The 24346-nt window shown below is 37.1% G+C and overlaps 1 protein-coding gene and 1 long non-coding RNA gene across 2 annotated transcripts in view; one reads left to right on the forward strand and one right to left on the reverse strand.

The window, feature by feature from the left end:
- Positions 1–3441: 3441 nt before the first annotated feature.
- LOC103898226 lies at positions 3442–6004 on the forward strand. The gene is made up of 2 exons (XR_657529.1): positions 3442–4074; positions 4779–6004. It is a non-coding gene; the product is annotated as an uncharacterized LOC103898226 (long non-coding RNA).
- A 2321-nt stretch (positions 6005–8325) lies between these two features.
- The window catches only part of PDE10A (phosphodiesterase 10A), a 192820-nt gene continuing 176799 nt past the window's right edge, over positions 8326–24346 (reverse strand). The window contains exons 19-22 of the mRNA XM_009278455.2: positions 23570–23681; positions 18984–19064; positions 14689–14777; positions 8326–8974 (exon numbers count right to left, since the gene is read on the reverse strand). Coding sequence (XP_009276730.1) covers positions 8857–8974; positions 14689–14777; positions 18984–19064; positions 23570–23681 — 400 coding nt within the window. The 3' untranslated portion in view covers positions 8326–8856. The remainder of the gene's footprint in view (positions 8975–14688; positions 14778–18983; positions 19065–23569; positions 23682–24346) is intronic.

Consider the following 24346-nt stretch of genomic DNA (forward strand, 5'->3'; position numbering starts at 1 on the left):
TCCCTGCCCAGCAGGGGGGGTGGACTAGATGACCTTTAGAGGTCCCTTCCAACCCAAAATGTTCTATGATTCTATGAACCTTATTAGCAAATTCTATTTAATGATTTCAAGGAATTGATTTAGAAGTTTTCACATAGCAACGATGCAAGTCTCTCATAGGATGTTTTCCTGTGTGAAGCTCTTATCAGCAAATTCTATTTAATGATTTCAAGGAATTGATTTAGAAGTTTTCACATAGCAACGATGCAAGTCTCTCATAGGATGTTTTCCTGTGTGAAGCTTTCTTTTAAGTCCGCAGTATAGTACATCTTGCTTTTCTGAGACTGGTGGTCTTGGGGTTCACACACCTTCTGGTGAAGGACAGAAAAAGTCTTCAACTGATGCCTCAGCAGCTAGAATGGCAACAACCTCTAAACCCTAGGTCAGCTCCCTCTGATCTGTTGGCATTGCAAAGGTTTAGAACAAACTCAGTGAAGACTGCTGTCCTTGTACATTCTGGAAGCAAAACTATATTAGCAGACATCCTGGATTAGCTCTGAGTCCCAGACCATGTGGAAGTTCTTTAGGTTCGCTTGACGAACCATGCACTTAGTTCACTAATGCTTCTGGTATATCACCAGTAAAAGATAGCTAGCTCTGATGGCAATGCTTTGCTGGGGACAGGAGGAGGGATTTCAGACAACATTTTTCTGTAACATGCAGGAAAAAGTAATGAAAGACAACTTCCAAAAGGAATATATTCTGAGTTTTTGTGTGTTATTTTACACACATACCAACAACAAACAACATGAAAAAATGGTACTTATTCCTTGGAAACTTTAGTTCTACCATGCTTGTGACTCTAGAGTACCGAGAACATTTACTAGTGCTGTGGCTAATTAAGAAACTTGGAAAGGAAGGAAGTCAATATATTGCACATGAAGCTCTGCATGAGGTTGTAGCCTGTCTTAATATATTCGGTAACTAATCACGAAAACCAGGGAGAACTGCACAGAAGATAGACCAAGTTCCCTGGACAAGTACTGAATACAAAATGGGATGTTGTCCGACAGCTGGAGCTCATTCAGGTAGTTTAGAAGACCAGGAGAATTAACCATACCACTCCCAGCAGGCCTGGAACAGGACCCTGCAAAATGGCTGTGGAACAGGAACTACAGATGTAGTACTCAAAAAGCATTTGCCATTGGCCCTCACATAGAAGTCAGCACAGCTTTAAAATAAAATCTGATACTGTGTTTAATTAAGGGAGTTTGAAAATTTTAAAGATTATATGGCACTGTGACAGCTCAAAAGTTGTTAAATATGAAACTACATATGCCAGCTTGAAAGTTTGCCCTGTAATTTCGTAAGCCTCCCCTCACATCTGGAGAAGATATCTGAGGGCATCACAGCTCTGTAATATTTGTCCTCACCTGAGAGGAAAGTGAACACCATCATACATATTACTAGGTGACCACCTGATTGCTTTTACATATGTTTTGAATTCTGGACTGCATGTAACCAGGGAAATTTCCAAACATGCATAACACAAAAGTGTGTTTAGAGGCTTACATAAGTTAACAAAAACCAAAACCATCCAGTGTTGGGCAACTTGCACAAGGGCATAATGGAAATCTGTCACGGAACAACTTAGTTCCCTCAAGTCACTAAGTAGCATCTTAACAGATGTCCATTGTCTTTCCAAAGATACTGTAAATATTCTTCTCTGCAAGCTTCAGTACATTTTCATGTTAAGAGGAAAGTCACATGTCACTGGCCTTTTTCCCAGGCTAGTCACATGAGAAACTACATTTTTTTTCAGCAAGGTGGGATTTTTTTGTTACAAGATGTAAAATACGCCCAATATTGAATACTGTTTTTCTCTCCACAAGACAGCAGCAGAAAACAACTTGGACTTCACTAGTTGGAAACTAATGTTAGTTGTCATACTGCTTCTCTTCTTTATGATCAACTTGTCCATCAGCACTAATTCCAGCCTACCCGTATTCACCACTGCTACTAACGTTGATGGTAAAATTTTCAAAGGCTTCTGACAGATATTGACTCTCTTAGGTGCTTCCAAAAGTTTCTTTTTTTGGCTTTTTTTTTTTTTGGTTTTTTAAAAGCTCTGGTTTTTTCATTTCCATATACTTATTAAATAGTGTTTATTAACAACTTAAGTTGCTTCCATAAGCAGCATAAAGACAGCTCAAGGAACAGAAGTAGCTCTACAAACATCATATTGTCACTTACATTCACAGGGTTTACATTGCTATAAAAAAGAAACATAATTAATGCCAGCTGAATGTTAACAGACTATGTGGTGAAAATCATTTAGCCTTTCCAGCAATGTTACAAACCAAAAAAACATGAAAGGAAAACTTGACCTGGTATAATTCATCCTTTTCAAAGTTCTTGAGTCTCAGATTTCCCCTTTCTTTTAGAAGACTTTTAAACAACAGGTCTTACGCACACAACTACTACGTTCTAAAGCATTCTCAAGAATGTAACATTCTTGATCTTCATCTTCGTAAGCAACATCCATGGTACAGGTAGCTCTTCCTAGAGCACTACTGAAACACACTGAAAAAAACTTTTCTCCCTAATCCGAGGAAGAGGGACTACAGATTGAGGAAGGGGAATTTGTCCTCAGTAATTGACTTCAGCAAAATAAGCACAACAAAGTAATCTCCAACACTTGTTGAGCAGGTGAAATCCATTGAAGTCTCCATCCCTTACAATTGACCCAAATGAGCACAGGATCTTACAGAGCACTTGGATACTTTCAAATAAGCCTAATTCAAAGTTCCTCAAAACCAACAGAAATGCTCCTTTCCTCCCCAAACTTCAATGAGCTTCAGGTAAGGTGTTTTTACATTTATATTTTCCAATACCTGCAAGGGAATGTATTCATACACAAAAGTTAGCCCTAGCAGCATGTCCCTTGCAGCAAACAGAGCTTTCTGGAAGGGCTGGTCACAACAGTACAAACCCAGGTATAGTTTGTAAGACTTGTTTTTGACAATTGTGTGCAGTAGTTAAATCAAAACAGTTGCCCTGGAAACCTGTTTCTGGCCAAGTTGTCCTAGCAATGCTGAGTTCCTTTGGTGAGGAGGAAGACCAGGGACAGTTGGAGGCCATGTTGAGATCTAGAGACAGAGCTCAGGTTGAACTCGCTATCCCAGGCTCAACATCTTTCTCTGAGAACGGAAGGGTCATGCAGAGTCATAAGACACAAGGCCACTTTGAGGTCTATAAATGGCAAATACCCTGTTTACCGAGCATGAACATTGCAAGAGATCTGTGAAGCAAATCAGTGTATTAGGTACTGCATTATGCTTTGATTCCGTGTGGATTACTCGTGGTATACACACACACATATGCACACACACTTCCCATCCCTCACTTCCACGCCCAATAACAGCAAAAATAAACATGAAAAATAATATTAAAAAACTCTGTATTCAGTAATATTCACACCAAAGTATATGTATAGATATATCCATTAAAATTATGAACATTTCTAAATATATTTTATGTATCATACATATATTTATATGTATAATTACATATCCACAGAAGTAGTCTTGCTGTGCTAAAGCCAGCAGTAAAAGCAAAAACAGGTTTCACAATAGGACACCCATATATGCATATGTACTGGCTGTTTAGTTTGTGAATTTATTTACAACTTAACTATTTTATAATAAATGCTTACTGTTCTATTGTACAAACGTAATAGTAAAGGTTTAGGTTTGTTTTTTAAATACAAAGACTGCAAATGAATACATGAAAAAAATTACATACCATGTACAGTATTTATAATTTATAAATGCAAAGTTAAGACCTCTTTAAATTATTGCACTTGCATATTTTTTGTTTTTTTACAAAGATAGTTTATATGTATCATATATATATATGTGTGTAAATATATATATATAAAACAAATTTTTCAGCTCACTAAATGTAGTAAAGTTGAATGTTGTTACCTTGAAGTTCGTTCTTCTTCACATAACAGCCCAACCTGAATTTTGAATATATATGAATCTACTCTACAAATCAGTTTGATCTACCCTAGAAAGCAGTCCATTATTTTAGGTTTTTTGAGCCAGCAGTAAAAGCAAAAACAGGTTTCACAATAGGACACCCATATATGCATATGTACTGGCTGTTTAGTTTGTGAATTTATTTACAACTTAACTATATCATAATAAATGCTTACTGTTCTATTGTACAAACGTAATAGTAAAGGTTTAGGTTTGTTTTTTAAATACAAAGACTGCAAATGAATACATGAAAAAAATTACATACCATGTATACAGTATTTAATTTATAAATGCAAAGTTAAGACCTCTTTAAATTATTGCACTTGCATATTTTTTGTTTTTTTACAAAGATAGTTTATATGTATCATATATATATATGTGTGTAAATATATATATATAAAACAAATTTTTCAGCTCACTAAATGTAGTAAAGTTGAATGTTGTTACCTTGAAGTTCGTTCTTCTTCACATAACAGCCCAACCTGAATTTTGAATATATATGAATCTACTCTACAAATCAGTTTTGCATATTTTTTGTTTTTTTACAAAGATAGTTTATATGTATCATATATATATATGTGTGTAAATATATATATATAAAACAAATTTTTCAGCTCACTAAATGTAGTAAAGTTGAATGTTGTTACCTTGAAGTTCGTTCTTCTTCACATAACAGCCCAACCTGAATTTTGAATATATATGAATCTACTCTACAAATCAGTTTGATCTACCCTAGAAAGCAGTCCATTATTTTAGGTTTTTTGACAGAGTATACACCCGTATTACAATCGAGCACAGTTTTTGGTCAGAAAGCAAAATAAGAGTTATGATGTGCCTTTGCTAGATTGGGATATATAACCTAAAGTTTGAACATGAACTTCCTCGTACTAGTGTGCAGAAAGCCTTTTCTGTGTTTAGAATGAACAAATTCATTGTTCCACTTCACAGAACTGTTCCTATATCACAGTGTTTGAGGCAAATGCATTCTTTCAAGAGGGTCATAATTGTTTTTGAGCATCTAACAATCTCTACTTTTTCACATGAATAGTGCTATTTGCTATCCCTACAATTTTAACACTAAATGCTCTAAATGCAGTCACAGCAAACTGATTGCACTGTTCTAAGTTTAAACACGTGAAAGAAGTCTGTGCCACATAAAAACATGAATTCTACACTGCATGTCCTCTCCGATGTAAATACGTTTTATCATATACTCCAACTAAAAAGATGTATTGCATTTCTCTAATGTAATAACTAAATGGCCACTTATAAAAAAACACTGCCATGAGTTGAACCATTACAGCAGAATGTTGTACTACTGTACAAAATTCATAGCTTAAATATAACAGTGGAGTTTCTGTCAGTGCTGTAACAAAACATGCAACATCTCAGATGAGTGTCATGCTATGTCAACTATTTTTCTCACTTAGTGCATACCTTTCAGGCACCATTTCATAATACATTAGAAATGCTCAGATATGGCTTCAAACAGTCCTTTTACCTTTACCGGGCTTATAAGGGAAAAGCAATTGGAATTATTAACAAAAATAATGCAGTTTTGGGAGTATAAAGTCTAACACTTCTAGGAAAGGAGAGATCTGCTAGGTTTTTTATACATTCTTGCTGATCTTGGGCAAGATCAGTTTTAGGAGGATAAAAATGCAAGGAAGAATGCCTTTTGGCATTTTAACTTAATGAGCCAGATGTCTTACAGATCTAGATGTCTTACTGCTCTATTTGTGAGTCCAAGTCCAGAATTTTGAACAATTAAATCTCAACATGTACTTGAGCCATGAGATTCAAAAGCCTCTTCAAAGTTTTAATTTTTGGTGGTTTTGACTTTGGAAGTGTGGGTATAAGTTTGTTTCTACAAAAAATTTACACATCTGAATCTGCACTCTGTAAATGCTAAGGCAGACTAAATTTGCTTAGAAAATACAGCCCGTTGTGGCTACTTTTTTGGTCTAGGTGCTAACAAAGAGTAACATTTTGTCATGACCTTTTCTTCTTTTACACACCAGGAAAACAAACCAAATCACAACCACTGGAGCCAAAATTTTTTTGTTTCTACAAAAAATTTACACATCTGAATCTGCACTCTGTAAATGCTAAGGCAGACTAAATTTGCTTAGAAAATACAGCCCGTTGTGGCTACTTTTTTGGTCTAGGTGCTAACAAAGAGTAACATTTTGTCATGACCTTTTCTTCTTTTACACACCAGGAAAACAAACCAAATCACAACCACTGGAGCCAAAATTTTTAACTCTAACGGACATTATTCTATAGCAAACATATATTTTATGTGGTTTAGATAGTTCTATATTAGAAACAATACCTGATTGACTTGAGACTTTAATAGAACAACTTATGCCAATTTGACAAATTTGTTAGGGAAAGATGTTCTGTATCGGTACCTACAAACTTCAAAACAAAAATATCATGTGATACTGCCAAATATTTTGAATGGTAAGTAACAGAACTAGTGAAATTATCTTTACTGTCAACGAGTAAAAGATGAATTAGAAGCTCTCCATAACACAGACACAGTATGATAAGGAATTTTTTTTTTGCAACGCTTGTAAGATCAGCATTCAAAGAGGGAGAATAACAGCAAATATACTTAACCCATGAAGGAAAAATGTTCCATCCAGTTGTTGGGGTATCTGAATTTCAGAGAGTATTTTTGCAGTCACTGTAGATTTAGGTAATTTTCATGTAAATATTAGGAACCGTGGATTGTGTCTCAAGCACTTAGTGGATGAAAGGTTGCATCTACACGATTTAGTTACAACAGAACTGCTAAGGAGTAAAGCAGAGGACACAGCATGAGATACTATTCATTCTACTTTGGTGTAATTGTTTCCTGCCTTTTTTTTTTAATTCCAAAATAGTTTGCTGTGGTTAACAATGAATTTCTGCACTTAGAATTGGCAAAGCAAACTGAAAAAAATGACGGGGCTGCTGCCAGGTAACCTGTATCATATAAATAAGATAACTTCATACTGAATTCTCGATCTCTGGGATATCTATGTACTGCAAAGGCTTAGGTGCATTTATACATTATGCGATTATGTATCACATACTGTACACATGTACAGATACTGGTATGTGCTCGACCATAACAGAAGGCAAAACTCAAGAGTCCAAGTCATTTACACGAAACCCATAAGATGGCATGCTTATTAGAGCAATACAGCTCAACACACATGAGATGGCAAAAGAGAACCTGTGTTCTGTCTTTAAGTCACTACTAGTATTTGTTGCAGTTACACAAATGGCCGTGTTATCACAGAACCACTACAAGGCTGTATTATCTGTGAAAAAGCATATAATGCAGTATAGGCTGTATGTGAAAGGTATGCAAAGACTGTGTTTTCACTTACTGTGTGGATCAATATGAAGATTTTTTTTCTTATTATTTTTAAGAGAAAGATGAAGGCAAATTAAGTGTTGTTGAAACATAGTCTGTACAATTGCACTAAATTTAAAAGAGTGGCATTAAATGTAAGGTCTTAAAGTCTGTGCATAAGTTTTTAAGGCTGAAGCCTAAGTCCGCACAGAACTGTAAACACAATATTTTAGAGTACTTTTCTTCAGTCAGCTATTCTTTCATTGAGAAAGGCAGTTCTAAGCCTGGAAATCCTGCTGAACTAGGGGAAAAAAGCAAACGGACAAAGGGAGAAGTTTCCTAATTTCACTCATCTTGGGATGGGGGAAGAGAGCAGTAGAAGACATGCAGTGTTACTGTGCAACACAAAAGCTAGTCAATACAAAAACATTTTTAATTTATTGTGATGGTACCACAATCCCTCTTATCAGACCTGACTTTTCTGACAAGGCTTTTGTTCCCAGCAGATAGCATACTCCAGGTATGTCTCTAATACCTTTTAAAATACAACTCAGCAGGTAGAAATAAAAATTATTACTTTACTTAATTGTGAGCTAGGCAAGGAAACCTTTGCTGTCACATTTAAATTTTAATCTGATACTTCTGTCACTATGGATACAAAAACTCCAACCTGAAACTCTCTCTCATATCGGAGACAAATATCCAGTACTTCCAGTGTTATAAGGGAGGAGTTGTCTAGGTTTATAAATCATTCTGAAGAACAAAGCACCATCACTAGTTCTTTCAACGTTTGCCTTGTGAGTGACAGACAATTTGCATCATGATGCTTAATGAAGTACTTTAAACCTTTAACCTGAATGTTGGTTTTCCTTTAGTTTGCAGCAAGAGAATTCACTGTAACCTAAGCATGAATTATAGCCTCCAAGGATTCTGCTGGAGTTCAAACTGATTACAAGTAGATCACACATAAACATTCACAATAGCAATGGGTATATTGTTCTATTTATAGCCAAGAACTCCCAAGTGACACTGGTGTTAAAGCCAGCCACAGTACGGTATAATAAAAGTACCATTGAAACCCTCACTAGAAAGATACAATTTAGAAGTACCCCCTAAGATTTTTGTTTCCCCCCCATCAGTTTTAAATTAAGGCCTCAGCAACGTAGCCCATGAGATAAGGCCAGTCTTTTATATTCACAAGTTGTAAGTTCTCTTTTGATAGCTGATTCTAAAACATCTGGGTTGTCGTTTTCCCTCTGTTCACATTGTGTCACTGGTGTAGGTCAGGAGATTGGCTGCCAGAGTCATTTAGCTGAGGTAACTCCATGGGTGTTACCCTCCTAGGCAGATCTGCTTCTTAGTTAGCATTTTGTAGCTTTTCTTTTTCCTTTTTTTTTTCCCCCCAATAAAAACGAAACAAAACAAAAAACAACCCCCAAAACAAGAAGGGATGCTTTTCAGGTTCAAGCAATCTGTTGCTGCTGTTCAGTCATCGATCTTCACAGGAAGTGAATCTGAGGTCCCAGGAGCAAGGGACTGGGAGGGAATCCATATAGAGGCTTCCTCACCTCTTGTTACTTTCTCCCATTGGTTGAGATTGTCCCTGGAGATGCAAAAAGTCAAAGAGGTAAAGCACTGTTCATAAGTTTACTAGGATTTATTCCTAACAATACTGTCTGCTGTACTATACTTTGAGAGGTAGCCTTATGCTGTATGTAAGTGCCTGTACGTCATCAAGCTTTTATCATCTTTACATTATTTCACCCTTACCTTCAGTTATTCCATTTTGTAATTATGTGTGGCTCATATACTTGTTGACTATATGTAAGCCTATGGCATACTTTCCCCAGAATGAGCCCTGGAGCTAGAGGCTAGCACCTGCTTCCATTACAAATTTCTAGCCCTCATGGCTACAGAGAAAATCCGGCTGTGACCCAACAGAGACGTGTCTGCAGAGACTCTGAAACAGCAGTCTGGAGACAAGCAGCCTTCGTCACTCCAGACTTCAGGGATTTTACCACAGCATACTTCGGCCCTTTTCAAAACCACCACAGAGATCAGGACTTTTGCCAGGAAACTTCCTTCACTGGAAACCACAGAAGCGCATTAAGCCTTCTGAAACTCCTGCACATGGGCTGCCTGACAATGTATAAAATGTTGCATGCCAACATCATAGTATCAACTCTCAATTACTAATGTGGTGATCATACTATCAATCTACTACATTTAAAGAGTACCCCTTCCTCAAGACAGAAATTTTTTTTTTAGTGTCTCACAACCTGGCCAACCCCCAAGTCCAAATTTTGGCTCACAAGCCATAAAATGATGAGAAATTAAGCTGGCAATGTTCTAATGATCTGAAGGGAGTACAGACCCATAACCTTACTTGCTGTACACTAGTACCACTCCAGTGACTTGGAAGTCTGTGTTGATGATATCCAATAGCAGACCATACCTGCAAACTATGGCCAAATCTAGCATTCGGTCTTCAAAGACAGAGAGAGAGAGAGAGAGCGCGCAAGCTCAACTGTTTCAATTTCATACTATCAGATACCTAGTTACTAAAACAACAGTTTTAGATGTCTTCAGTAAACAAACAGGATGGTAAAAGCACTAAGGTCTTACATGCTATGTGTCATATTATCATATTACATCGGAATTTACATGGCAGAACTCTTCTGATTTTTATGTCACAGCTTTGCTTAAACAGTTGATAAAACAGCAAATAATGAGCTGAAAGCACAGTGAACAGGCAAGAAGAGAAAATGTTGCATTTTCTGGGGATGGGGGAAGGCAGGATTCTGATGGAGTCTACCGAGGAAAGCTGGTGCCCTCTAGGGGAACACCTACACCATTTTCTGCAGGCAGATGGAAACCTGCTCTGCCAGTGCTCCAGGCCAACTGGAAGTCATGAAGCCAGCATTACGATGGTGCTGAATCTCAGCTAATACAATCAGGCACTAAGGATCAGAAAAACTGAACTGTCACTATTTCCCTTTCCTGAAACTGGGAAAGTAATGAGGAGAATTACAGCCAAAATATTTTTAAATTATATCAATTTCAGCAAGAATTGAGAGACCTGAAAGCATGTGGAAAATTGTTTAAAACTATTTGGTCTGAAATAAAGGAAAAAAATAAATCACTTCACCTCATCCTCAAAATAAATATACTATCATAGATTTGCCACTTTGGTAGGCCTACTGAGTACGTGGGCTACAAAACACACAGAACTTGTTCTGAACACTGTAACATAGGTGGCTGGTAGTTTTGATCTACACAGAATGACAAGAGAGTATTTTGAAATGTGGAATAAATTACCGGACAAGAAAACCTTCTAGATTCTTAGCTGCTACCTTACCTCAGGGAAATCAGTGACTGATACCTTTTTTTTTTTTTAAAGATGCAGATGATACGATTCATTTGCCTTTGTGCTCCCAATGAAGCCCTGGCTCCTAAGTGTCTGGAATAAATGCCCAGAGGCTCTCAAAAATAAAAACCTTGATGCTGACATGCTGCCTTGGCTGCTTCTGCTGCTATTATTTTCAGCTGGTTCTGTGTTCCAAAGAACTCAAGGACACGGCAGCTTAAACACTGCATTCCAAGAACGAGCACTGCTGGTGAAGGGGTGATATCAAAATCGGTTCGGTCAGCAGCTGAGGCAATACCAAACAGGAATGAGGCTGAATTCCTCTCATCACACTGAATAACAGTTACCCATCAAAAATAAAGGAAAAAAAAGTGTAGTGCAAAATCAGCTATTTCAAACACTCTGGAGCAACCTAAACCCTGCAATAACATACATTTTAATAACTAGGGAGTTGAAGTTAGATCTGTGTTCTTGATTTCCCAGTCTGCATCTCCAAGTCTGAATGCTCACCACTTCCTCCTCAACCCCCTCAAACAGACAGCAGAGGGTAATTTCAAGGCTAAGCTAAAACTATCAAACTGCTCCTCAGAAGACTTTATGCCAGGGTGTGGATTTTCAGGAAGCTCTTTAGTCTTACAGGGATCTTAAACCCTATCCACACATCTATGTCCCAGTTCTGCATCAGTGCAATCTAAATTAAGGAATGCACAAGGGCAGGGTGGGGAGCTGTGTCTGTACAGAGCTTTGCCCAGTCTGGAGACTGTGCCAGCGTAGCTTTCAGAAGTATCAGTATTATAACTATAATTGGAATTCCAAACAACAAACATAATTTCTAGAATAGAAAAAGTTCATATAATCTCTGCCAGGAGTCTGATTGCTTTTACTTCAGACATCACTCCTTTTGCAGAGAAACTCACTCTTGAGTGTTCATGCTTGATCTTCAGAAGCATGAAGAACCTTTCATCTAGAACACATATGTATGTGGGTGCTTGATACTCTACAATTCAAATTTAAATCTCCTCAGCTGAGTACTGAAAGATGGACCAGCCACTTCTGCAAATAAGCCCCGTTTGGATATCCATGTTTAAGTATTACAAGCCACTTTTGCAAATAAGCCCCGTTTGGATATCCATGTGGCTAGAAATCAAAAGATATGGGTCTTCCCAGAACCCTGCTCCTGAAAAAGATGCTGTGCAGGCTTAAGCACTCAACCTAGCCTCTCTAAGCCTCAGTTCCCATTAAGTGGAATAACAATGCTAACTTCTTACCAAAGGTGCTGGCAGGCTTACGCAAATCGTTCTACAGTAAATACAAACCCATTTTTAAGACCTCCCATTTGATTGTGCTAGTAACAGAACTTTCCTGACATCCAGTGCTGAGGTTACTTTATTAATCATACAGACTCTGCAAGACATTTTCATGTTAAAAGCATATAGATACTAATTTGGGGAGTAAAAGTACACCCAGATGTTGACAAATAAGTAATACAAAAGAAATAAAAATTTTCACATATATAAAGAAGTTTGACAGTATCTGTTAGCTTGAGTAGAAACAAGTAACTGGAAACACGCATGATAAACATTACTGCATTTCTAATGATGGGTATTATATTTGATGCTGTTTAGTCCATGTAAACAGTATAAAACTCTTTGTGACTGAAAACATGGTTACACAAAGCACAATCTGTGTTCCAGTTACATGGTTCTAATAACCGACCATTTAGCTTTCAGCCATCAATACAGCTGAAGCAACATGCCTTCAAGCAAGGATTACAAAGAAAAAGCAGCTAGAAAACTTCCAAGATCTCAGACTACCTCTCAGTAAGGCAGTTGGATGACTCACGACCTTGTAAAGACTGAAAGGATTACAAGCAGTTCTGTAGTTTACTTCATGTTCCCTGATTTCACACTGAAAGCAACTCTTCTTTATTTGTCAGAGTACACGTTATTCAATTATCTATAATCAAACTATCATATACGTATATATTAGGTCAACACGGCTCAGGGAGTACACATTCCTACCCTGTACTGTAACTCCGAATTCCAAAACAGGATTTGGGCTTTGATATGATTATGATAGTAACACACTCTACAGCATTTTGAAACAAGAGAAGAATTTAACACTATATTGTAAGTGATGGAACCACTAAAATATGCACTTATGAATACTTCCACATTACCCAATTTAGGATAACAAATTACTGCCTATTATTTACCAGACATTGTTACTTTCATAGCTTCTAAGGACAAAAGACACTACTATAAGGATCAGCTGGCCTGACTGCCTGGAAAAGACAGGCCTTGGGAATTTCATCACAGTAACTGTGCCTCAGACCCGTATCCCTTTTACCTCTCTCTTTTTGAAAGTATACCTAGCCTTGGTTTAAGATCTTCAACTGACATTATTCCAAATGCTAAAAAAAGACGTTTGCCATATTCCTTGGTTGAACCTTTGGGCTTCAAGTGGTCTTTACCTACTAAATTAATGAGCTTTGTCTAACCAGAAAACATACTATGGAGACCATTACGGATTTTGATAAAGTCATTCTCTTGGATAAACTAAATACATCTTTTCAGCTTTTTCAGTCTCTCACTACTAAGATCTCAAAACGTTCTTTAAGTTCTTTCTTAATCTTCTCTTATTGGCTAGTGTCTTTATCTACTCTGAGCACAGACGCTAAACAGGATTCCAGCTGTAGCCCCATTAACGTAATAACTACAGAGGTATAGTCTCTAATCCTACTTAGTATTCCCTCCATATCCATCTAAGGATTGCACAGCCATGTCCAGCAGCAGGACCTTAGAGGCAGCTGACTATTAATGATGGCCCCTAGATACTCACTGTTTTTCATAAGATAGTCCTCTTTCCCACTGGTACAGACCTACGTATTCTTCTCACAGCTATATGAAATAGTGTTTGGGTGCGAATGAAATTATTTTGCTAACCACTACATTAAATTTCACGGTGTTTTGTATACAGCGGGCACCCTTCTGTTACTTCACACAGATCATTTAGCCCACAAGATCAGGAAAGTGACAGAGCAGGTAGATCTGTACCACACAGGACAAAGAAAAAGTTCAATGCAAGCTAGAATTTAAGGACCACAAGAGGAAAAAAAGATTATGAGAGAGGTGCTAGTAAAAGCATAGAAAAAACAGGCCTCTTTTCCCTGGATGTGACTAAAGATTGCTGGCATTTTATGAACCAACTGTTTTTCCTTAGGGAATACTGATTAACCTGAAACTGCAACATTTTCATGAAGCATACCTGTTTTCAACAGAATTTTTGTCAGGAAAGATTGCTAAGGTCCAGGATATAATTATTGGACAGAACTACCTACAAAGAGATCCACCATCGTTGCAGGGTAGAAGCAGCCAATTGGTTAAGGACCCTTGACTCTCCTCCAGAAGACCCAATTTACAACCCAACTGATTGATAGGACAAAGTTACATTTGCCTCTCCCACACCCCAGTGGTACTACCCTTATGCTTCCAATTACTGAATATTCTGGGGATCTTTCTTTTTCTGCTTTTGAATAAAAATGTTCTGACATGAAATAAAACCACATGCCAAAACCACATTTTCTTAGTGAAACAGAATTCTAGCCAATCTTAGTTGTGAGAACCATGTTGAAGTAGAAAGGACAGAAAGGGAAATTGCACTAAACCAGCCTAGATAGGGATACATAAGCACTGAACCTGTTTCTCCCTAAATGCTTTTGGTGTCAAACACATTTTAGTCAGCTGTGTCTGTAGATCTGCGCTGGATAGTCTCAGCCAGTAGTTACTGCCTCTGGGTTTCTGCATAGATTAATGCGATATGTGTACCCCTGTTTATCTGCATGCAAATTCAAAAATTAAAAGTTTGTATTTCCAGACAAACTTGCAAAGCATGTTTGCTTTTTCTTTAACCAAGCTACACACTATGCAAAAACTTGCACATTCACTCACCTGCACGCTCGGAGTAGTGGCCCGGTTGGAGGAAAGATCTGTGCTAGTGTGGTGTAACATGGGATGGCTACAGCATTGTAGAACCCGATCTATGAAAAACAGCAATGAAAAAAAAAAAAAGTTAAATGTTGCCAAACTACAACACTGAAAGTTAACAGCCAACTAGCTCAAAGCTGTTGAATACTTACTTAATTACTACTTATGTTAGTACTTCATGCTTCTGCATCTTATCTTAATATCTGAATACTTTAAAATGAAGCACTAACAATGAAGTCTCTGGCAATTACAAGTTGCTTACATGCCTTTCTCTTATGACTAATATGGCTGCTTCAGATAGGATTTTCTACAGGACCCTTTATTATTCAACTGATTCAATTGATTTGCTTAGGATCTGTCTGGCTTTTTGGTGTCAGTAGTGGCAGGAAGTAGGCGCAGATGGCAGAGCCATTTCTGCAAACGTTATTCTTGTGACAAAATTTATTTTTTTTTTAAAAAGGAAAGTTGTGCAGCATTGCCAAAATATGGTCAGATTCTGGATTGTTCTGATGTCCTCCAGTGTATGTATTCCATAGCTCAATTTACTTGAGATGGTAGGGGCTTTGCACCTTTGGAAAGTTTCTAAAAGATGTGCACTGTGATCAATAATTGGTTTGCAATTTCTTCATGTATGCGGTTCAGTGATATATTTTTACCCTTATCATACAAATCTATTTAGAGAACATCAAATGAGCACCTTTTTAACGATATCTGATTCATACAGGCTTAGGGGCCTATGACAGCCACCATGTCACAGCTGAACTGTCATGACACGAAGGAATTTTTAGAAAATGCTACTTATATAACTGTGATCATAATTGGTTTGCAATTTCTTCATGTATGCGGTTCAGTGATATATTTTTACCCTTATCATACAAATCTATTTAGAGAACATCAAATGAGCACCTTTTTAACGATATCTGATTCATACAGGCTTAGGGGCCTATGACAGCCACCATGTCACAGCTGAACTGTCATGACACGAAGGAATTTTTAGAAAATGCTACTTATATATTAGCAAGGATGACAGGTTAAATTCAGATCCATTATAACATCACTCATTTATCCCAGACTCTCATGATAGTTACAGTAGTGCACTATGATCCCTTTCTTTGGGCACAGTTTTTGAATGCCTTTTAGTGAAATACCACGTATTATACTGTGACCAAAGCATTTGATAAGAAGTCTCTTTTTAACAGTCTAAACATTGGCCCTTATTCAGAAATTGAAGAGCAACTCTTGTCCTCACCTCCATCAATGCAGAGATTCCTCCCATACTGCTATGTAACCAAGTCCGTTCTGTACTTTAAAAAAAATAAGATACCTTTTCTGACCTGAGAACCCAATAGTCTGAGTTGAAGTAATCATGATGTAACTGATAGAAAGAAACTGCAGCTGGTGAGAAGGCAAGGCTGCACACAGCTGTGATGTCTGCTCATCAACAAAAAGTTTGCTATTTTGCATAATGCATTGTTTTCTTCCTATGTGTTTTTCCTTGCGTTTTTCTGTCTTGTTTATTTGTTTTTAAGGGGGAATATTTTATTTCACTGGAAAATAGCAGATTACTCCATAGCTATCAAAAATTAAATGGGACCTTAGGTACAGTCACGCTGTAGACTTTCTTACTCAATGAGAAGTGAGTTGCCATTGCAAAACATAAAAGATTTCAACCAAACTAAGTTCATCTGCAATATATTCCGAACAACCTTCTCTTTGGAACCCTGGTATCGAAAATAAAATGTGTCCTTTAAGGTCCTGAAAGCTTTTAAGTTAAAATGCACATCAAGGAAGAAAAACCTAAAAGGCTCAATGGATTTTGGTTTTGAATAAAGCCAAGCTAACTAAAGATATTCCTTTGCAAAAGTTTCCATTTCTGACCAGAGCAAACTCACACAAATCCCTTTTGTAAAAAGTTTAGGTTATCTGAATAAATTATTCCAGACTGATTTTCATGTTGCTGTGGCTAGACAGAAAGCCTAGAGTTCACTCAGATATGAGCAATCTATTGAAGTCACTGCAGGAAAGGCAGTGTACGTATAACCTAAGACGCAGAAGAAGGAAGAACTAGAGAATATCTTTTGTTTCTGAATTAAATTGTTCCTGTCTCTTCAAACTATGCATCCTAAACATACTGCTAGCTTTAAGAGCTGTATCTTTAATGATAATAATGATGATAAACCTTTTATTTTCAACCTGAAAACTGTATTTCTGGGATAAGCTTTGAATGGCTGAAGCACGTGAACCGTTCCTTCTCTCTCCTTTCATTACTCAGGCTGCCTTGACTTGTTTATCAAAAGGGCTTTCAGGTCACTGCATAGTTTTGGCATTTCTGTTTTCTTCACAGGTTCCAAAAGGAGGGGCAGAAAAGAGGGTGATGGGATCCTTGCTGAGTCAGGAACAAATCTGCAGTGCAGGTTCCACAGTAGGAAGACACCAAACTCAGAGACCTTACATGAGTTGTGCTGCAAAGGGTGTGAAGCACAACAGAGACCAACTGATCCAGCCACCCAACTGAGAGGAAGAGATATGTACAAGCTATTCTCATCAAAGATGAGTACTTGAGGCAGAAGTAGTTTTTTTCAGAGATTACATGTTTATACAAATCCTCATTTCCTAAACATCACTGTCATTTAAAAAAGGTATTAATGCTTTAATTAAAATCCACATAAAAATACTCATTAATGCTTTTTGTTAGAGCCCAAGGAAATGGATGATAATGCTTTATTAAATTCTTCAGTCTCTACATAAAGATAGGACTGGTTACTTTCACAGAATTATATAGGTCCTTAATCTCACATTTTGCTGTAATGTTGTTGTAAGATACAGCAGCTACAACTGTACTACTGAAGCTGGCTTTTAATGTCCTATTTTGCTTAATATTTTACTGTTATACTATTAAGAAGCATGAAACAGAGCACAAAGTAAAAAAGAACCTGATGAAGACAGTACCTGGAACAATATTTATTGCGTTTTAAAGAGGAAAAAAACCAGTTTATTTCTTAGATCTGTGCTTTCACCCCATTAACAATTCTTTCACAAATGCCAAGATGACTACATACCATAATACTGTGTACTTTTCAAGATGTTCAAAGATAACTAATATAGTGCATGGAAAAATAAACCAAATGCAGAAAAGTGTTTCTTCTCTTTTTAGGCTTATACTAAACATACAAATTCAGTAAATCAACTGCTAATTCCTTACTATAACAAGGGTAATAGTTTTAATGCTAAAATATGATAGAGCATATGGAGTAAAGTGTCAGAATATAAAAATTTCCATAGTCTTGCTTACCAAGTAATTAATCTACAATGATTTTGTGATACTTTGTCATTTCATATTTATTTTAAATATTATTGTTAATTTCAGAGCTCATGAAATGCTTTGCAAGTGCTGACTACTGATAATCAAAGCATCAGAGGCCACTGAAATAAAAAAAACCCCAACTTGTACATATATCTATGTATATGAATGGACAATGGACAATTTAAATTTCTTCTTCTCTGCTCAGATAATCAAAGGACAAGCTACCTGTTTCGTTTACCCAAAAAAGTTAGTCCAAAGACCTTTTTTTCCCCCTCAAATTTCTGTTTACAAAATACCAATTTTCCCTAAGGAAAGCATAAAAAAAGCAGTAATTTCTGTACATTTGTGCACAGGAAAATCAGTACCCAAAGACTTTGAAAAACAGACAATTGAGGGTCTTAGAAATACACCCTTTATTGCTTATCCTCAAGAAACTCTTCACATTATTCTTCTTTTTTTTTTTTAGGAATGTCAAAAGGCAGTGTTTATAGTTCTTCAAAAAAGTAATGAAGAAGTAGTGGTCTAAAATTACAAATATTTTGAAATCTGAACCTGGATACTTTAACCAGGAACAGGTGACAAAGTTAATTTTGCATTCAGGATAAAACAGCGAACCCTTTTAGCTAAGGGCTGAAGCAACCACTTACAAAGTAGAAAAAGTGTTATTGACACTTCTCAAAATCGTAGGTGATTGTGGGTTTAGCTGGAGCTACAAGTACAAAGAATGGAACAGGTGACAACAGCAAAGAGCACATTGTCATTTAAGTAATGTCTTTGAAAACAAGTTTTCCACTGCTACTTAAAAAAATTCACCCTATCTTGCATGCAGAACATAGAATTCAGTAGCCCACATACCCTAACGTCAAATGAAATATTCCTTAATATATAAAATGGTTTTTCCATACATGTTTTATTAACACTATAAAACGTGTCATTTTACAGAGAGAGTTCATACCTGACCCTGAGGGACTTCGTCTTTCTTGTCTCTGTCCATCATAGGAATAGGTTGAATACCCGTTTTCTTCATTTCATCACCCTGGAGAAAAGCAGAGAGAGAGATTAGGGAAAAAAAAACATCAAGACTACTGAGATCTGAACTAATTTCCATGTTCTATTGTATGTCAATCTAAAACTCCAGAATTTAAAATGATGTGTGGTACCGGTCTAAGGCAATCTCAGAAAACTGCCTAAGGAGATGCTCACTTTATACATTCACCTAAATGATAATGTAAATAGCAGATCCTGAAAGTTTTTGAGTCAATGTACACACATTTTCCTTGTTTCCGAGGGCGTCTCCATAATAAAAAGCAACTGGAAGAATAAAACCAAAAAAATCAGTTCATTCTATTCTGTTCTATTCATAGTTGGTCTCATCTTTCAAAACATTACCTGTTTAAAGCACTATAATGCAATGACCAGTAGAACACAACTCACCCATCCAAGGAAAAGCTGAGTAAACCAGATGAATTTACAATGTGCCCTCTTTTTCAACAATCCAGTCTTTTTGACCATGCTGCTTTGAAGAAGCTGCCTGTCAAACAGCCTTCTTTTCTTTAAGTACGTTATCCCTCTACATTCATAAAAGGAATACTGGGAAAGATGCAGTATATCCAAAGACCAGATATATGTAATGTACAAGAGAAAACTGCCTCCTTATATTTCACCCATTACCAGCAGAGCAGCCAAAACACATTTCTGAGCCCTATTCTGGGCCTGAACACAATTACTCCCTAAAAATCCATAAGTAGCTGGCTACTTTCTGTAGCAAATTGAAGTTTTCCAAGTCTTATGCCTCAACTGCGTTGTCAAAACACCACGGATGTTTGATCTTGAGGTTATAAAGGCAACTACAGCCATAGCAATGGTTGCTTTTGGCTACTGCTCATGTCTGAGATTCCAAAGTCAATGTGATCTTCAAATTGCTAACCTTATGTATTGGGTTTGTGTGGCGAGGTCCTGGTAGCAGGGGGGCTACAGGGGTGACTTCTGTGAGAAGATGCCAGAAGCTTCCCCCATGTCCGATAGAGCCAGTGCCAGCACTATGAGGGCTGCTATTTGGAAAGTTAACTCCATCCCAGCCAGACCCAACACGCCTTAGTTAGGGAGAAAGTTTATGCAGGGTAATAGCTCATACAATATTTGCTTATCTGGTGTCCTTTAATGTGAGATTCAGCTTACAGAGGTTTAGCTATCTGAAAGCTTGGGATGTTCCCTAAATCCACGTGTTTCTGCTACAGTTAGTGAAGGCATCTCCAGGAGACAATTTATTACATCTTTCTCATAAGATTCTATCAAGCCACGTTTCAAGTGCCAACGTGCCCTTCCAAGGGAGGATTTTGGTACTTTTACTCAAAGAGAAGTTTGCAATAAAATGAATTGATCCTGGTCTGAGCAGAGCATCATTCTGTTTGACTGCCTTGCAACTACCTTGAGTGTAGAAAAGACGGGGGCTTCTGGAAGTCAGTTCCCTCTTGCATATTTGGCCTCAACATCACCTATTAGCTATGATCCTGCTCAGTTAACCAACAAGAGATGTAATCAGGAAGCTATTTTTTAATTGGTGTCTGTACTGTTCTCTCATATCACATATCTCTTTCACCAAGTAGTTAGACAGGCTAGAATCATCGAATCTAGTCTCTGTTAGACATTTTACTGTTGAAAGAAACAAAAGGAAAGGCCTCCTTCCTCAGCTGACAAAAAAAGATGCCTGTAACAATTCCAAGCACAGAAATTCAGTGGATTGTTACTTAGGAACTGTAAGCAAATTTTGTTTTTATGTGTTCCCAGTAAATAATATTTATTTTTTTTCCATTTGCTTGAAGTACTGCAATTGGTTGATCCAGGACTGTCTGCAGCTACCATAGTCTCAATGATAAGAACCTCAACACTAAACCATTTAGCATCATATGATTTTAAGCTCTTTGATTAACATAATATCAAGTGCCTGAAAAACACTTGAAGTCAGAGCTTTGAGGAAGCTGTCCAGCCTCTGACAGATTATGCCAAAACTGAACGAAGCTCAGATTTATGTTCGCGATTTCATCTTGAAAGAAAAAGGTATCACAGAATCACAGAATGGTTTGGGTTGGAAGGGACCTCTTGGGATCATCCGATCCATCCGACACACCTACCCCAGCAGGATCAGCTAGAGCAGGTGATCCAGGACTGTGTCCAGTCAGGTTTTGAATATCTCCAATGACGGAGACTACACAACCTCTCTGGGCAACCTGTGCCACTGGTCGACCACCCTCACCGTAAAAATGTACTACGTTTAGATGGAACGCATGCACTAGAAACACAAGTGTTTTCTTGTCTTCAGTATGTGTGAACACATATATGACACACTGTTGTAAAAAATACTGTTTTTATCCTCATAGTTATGATCATGATCAGAAAGTTAAAGCTGAAATTTTAAGCAAAGAAGTTTGTGTCATACTTGCAGTATGGCTATAATAAGTGGACTATAAGTCTCTTACAAAAATACTGCAGAAAGTGTTTAACAGCTGCCTAGTGTCTCACATCTCACAAAAAAATCACAGCAGACAGATCTTATACAAGCTTGTAATCCTATATAATTGATCAGCAAATGTGTTATTTTGCTTCAGTTACAGCACTGTGGGAAAGCTTCATGCAGAGTGATATCAAGGTAGATCTTAGCTGAAAACACTAGCTATACTGGGCTTCGTTCAATGAAAAAAGGTCAGTGTGACATACCACAAAATTGCTGCAACCTTTTCTGCAGTTATTGTTTTAGTTAATAATTACACAGAGGAGAAATATTATAAAAATGCTCTGATGAAATAATTCAACATATTAAGATTATGAACTCAAGTAGTAATTAGAAGCAACATTCTATCCTACTTTCAGAACTGTAACATAACCATTCAATCTAGTCAAATATACTTTTCTAGAGTTTACCTTTTTTCCCAGCTAAGTAACAATTTCTGCAGTGAAACACAATCTAAACTTTCTATTGGTTTACCTTTCCCAGGATTTTCTCTATATCTGTCTCCAGCTTCCAGTTTCCAGAAGCGTTTAGACCTGTGGCTAGATTTGTCAGCCATCCTGACTGGATCACAACATATCCAACTTCTGACATGTATCAGTTAACCTCTTCTTAAAGAGGATTCAGTAAAACACCAATTACAGAATTAAATTTCTGTCAATAACTTCTAATTTACATTTGCTCCATGAAGTAGCAATAAAACAAGATCCACCTTTATTAACTCATCCTTGGATTACAAAACAGTTTAAAGTCTGGGCAGGCTCAATTATGTCCATAATTCCATCTTTAGTATTGTTGAGTAGGAAAAATCAGTTTGATCCTTCCTTCTCCACTGAGTTCATAAGATTTGCATTAAAAAGTCATTTTACTTGTAAGCAAAAAAGTTGAGTATGTACAGTGAGACACATCAACGTTATACCTCCATTATATCACTCATAAGAACACTCATTTTCCAGTGATGACATTTTAGAAAGTGAGTACTGTACTAGATCTTTGAGCTTATACAGTCTGCATTTTTCAAATATTTTATTGTAGTCTGAGCTGTTCGTAAGAGAAAGAGAACGTGAATACAAGAAACACCCACAAGCCATGCACATCTTGAATTTCATAATGAACATGCAACAGGCACACTACGTGCATGCTACATCAACTCTGTGGGGCCCGATTTCCATTTTACACCTGTGTAAAACAGAAATAAGCCCACTGAATTCTGCAGACTTCCACAGGGCACATAACAGAAAAGAACAACACTTTATGATACAAATGTGCAATAGTAGTTCTGAAAATACAGCGTATCTTCTAAAACTGCATAATTCAACTCTATGCAACACCCTCAGAATTTATTCCTTATCCCTAAAGTAGTCACTTCCACTTTAAAAATTAAACGATTAGAACATTTACTCCTCAGCATAAGACACGTGAGAGATTGCATCTTTATTTATGAACATGATTATATTAACACAGCTCAATGCCTTGTTTCAATTCTCAGTACATCTTATCTGTGGAGTTACTTTCAGTATATTAAAAAATCAGCTCTCTCTGAGACCCAGTTGTTGAGCTGGCTCATAAAGAAGGTTCAAATGGTCGGATCAGAACAATTTTAAAGGTTTGTCATATTTGCTTTAGCATTTCCTGGACTCATACTACAGCTTTATAAGTGTGTTAAAAGGCAGCTGAGCTGGAAGCTGGTTTCATATTTTGGATTTCTAGAATACAAATAGATCCTTCACAAAACTACAGTTAGTGACTCAAAAAACCTTAGAGATTTTCTTCTGTATTCTGTTGCTTGGTCACTTCATGTTAGGACATACTTTCTAAATTCATCTTTAACAGAGAGAAAAAACGTTGCCTGAAAATCAGGAAGCTAACTCGGCTCTTTAAATAGCTTCAGAGTAAACAACAAAACACGTGCACGCACCAATGAACACTCTTTAAAACAAGCACGCTAAGATATCGATTGAAAAATACTTATGGTTGTTTTTCTATTCCTGGATACTTCCATTTATAAGGAGAGTAAACCAAAGAAACACACATACCTCGGCCCAGAACTCCGCATATATATCATTGGCTGTCAGTCTGGTAACTGGCCACAACTTTGTTACAGAACACAAATCACAAGCCGTCATCATCAGACCAATCACTCTATCTCTGAAGTAAAACAACATTAAATTGTAAGTTTGGTAAAGAATTAATGACCACACTGCAAAGTTTTTATTTGCCCTTCCTCAGTTCAACCGGCAGTAAAGTATATATACTATTAAATTGCTCCGACTTTGCTTGTTTCTTCCTCACTTGTTTATGATTCATTGATAAGGCATCACACAAATTGTATATTTTATTCCCTGTAGTATTCCCTGTATTGTTTGCAACCAGAGTTCATTGACCATCCTCTGCAGAATCACATTCATAGAAAAGTACACAAGAATGCCTGTCTGTTGAAACACTCGCATGCCCCTCCTTAATTTTCTGAAAATACAGTACAAGTCTATAAAAAGAAAGGTGGCATATCCTGTTGCTGCATTCCCTTCTGTTCTTTAAAGAGAGGAACACATGCTCCAAAAAGAGGAAAAACTAGTTCTGAGTCTATCTCAAAGTACTCTGTCATTGCTTTGTTGGAATGAATTCTAACCCTGACAGGCAGAACAAGAATCCTACACACAACTCTGTCCTATACACTGACGAACCTGTCCACAGAATAACTGAACAGCTTCAGTAGAATTATAATAATTATTAGAATAAGGCACACACACACAAAAAAAAATCTTATTTAAACAGTTTTCTAGTATTCGCCTACTACCCAAACCTATGGTTTA

This window comes from Aptenodytes forsteri, unplaced genomic scaffold (genome assembly GCF_000699145.1).
Source record: "Aptenodytes forsteri isolate BGI_AS27 unplaced genomic scaffold, ASM69914v1 Scaffold210, whole genome shotgun sequence".
In the NCBI taxonomy this organism is placed as follows: domain Eukaryota; kingdom Metazoa; phylum Chordata; class Aves; order Sphenisciformes; family Spheniscidae; genus Aptenodytes; species Aptenodytes forsteri.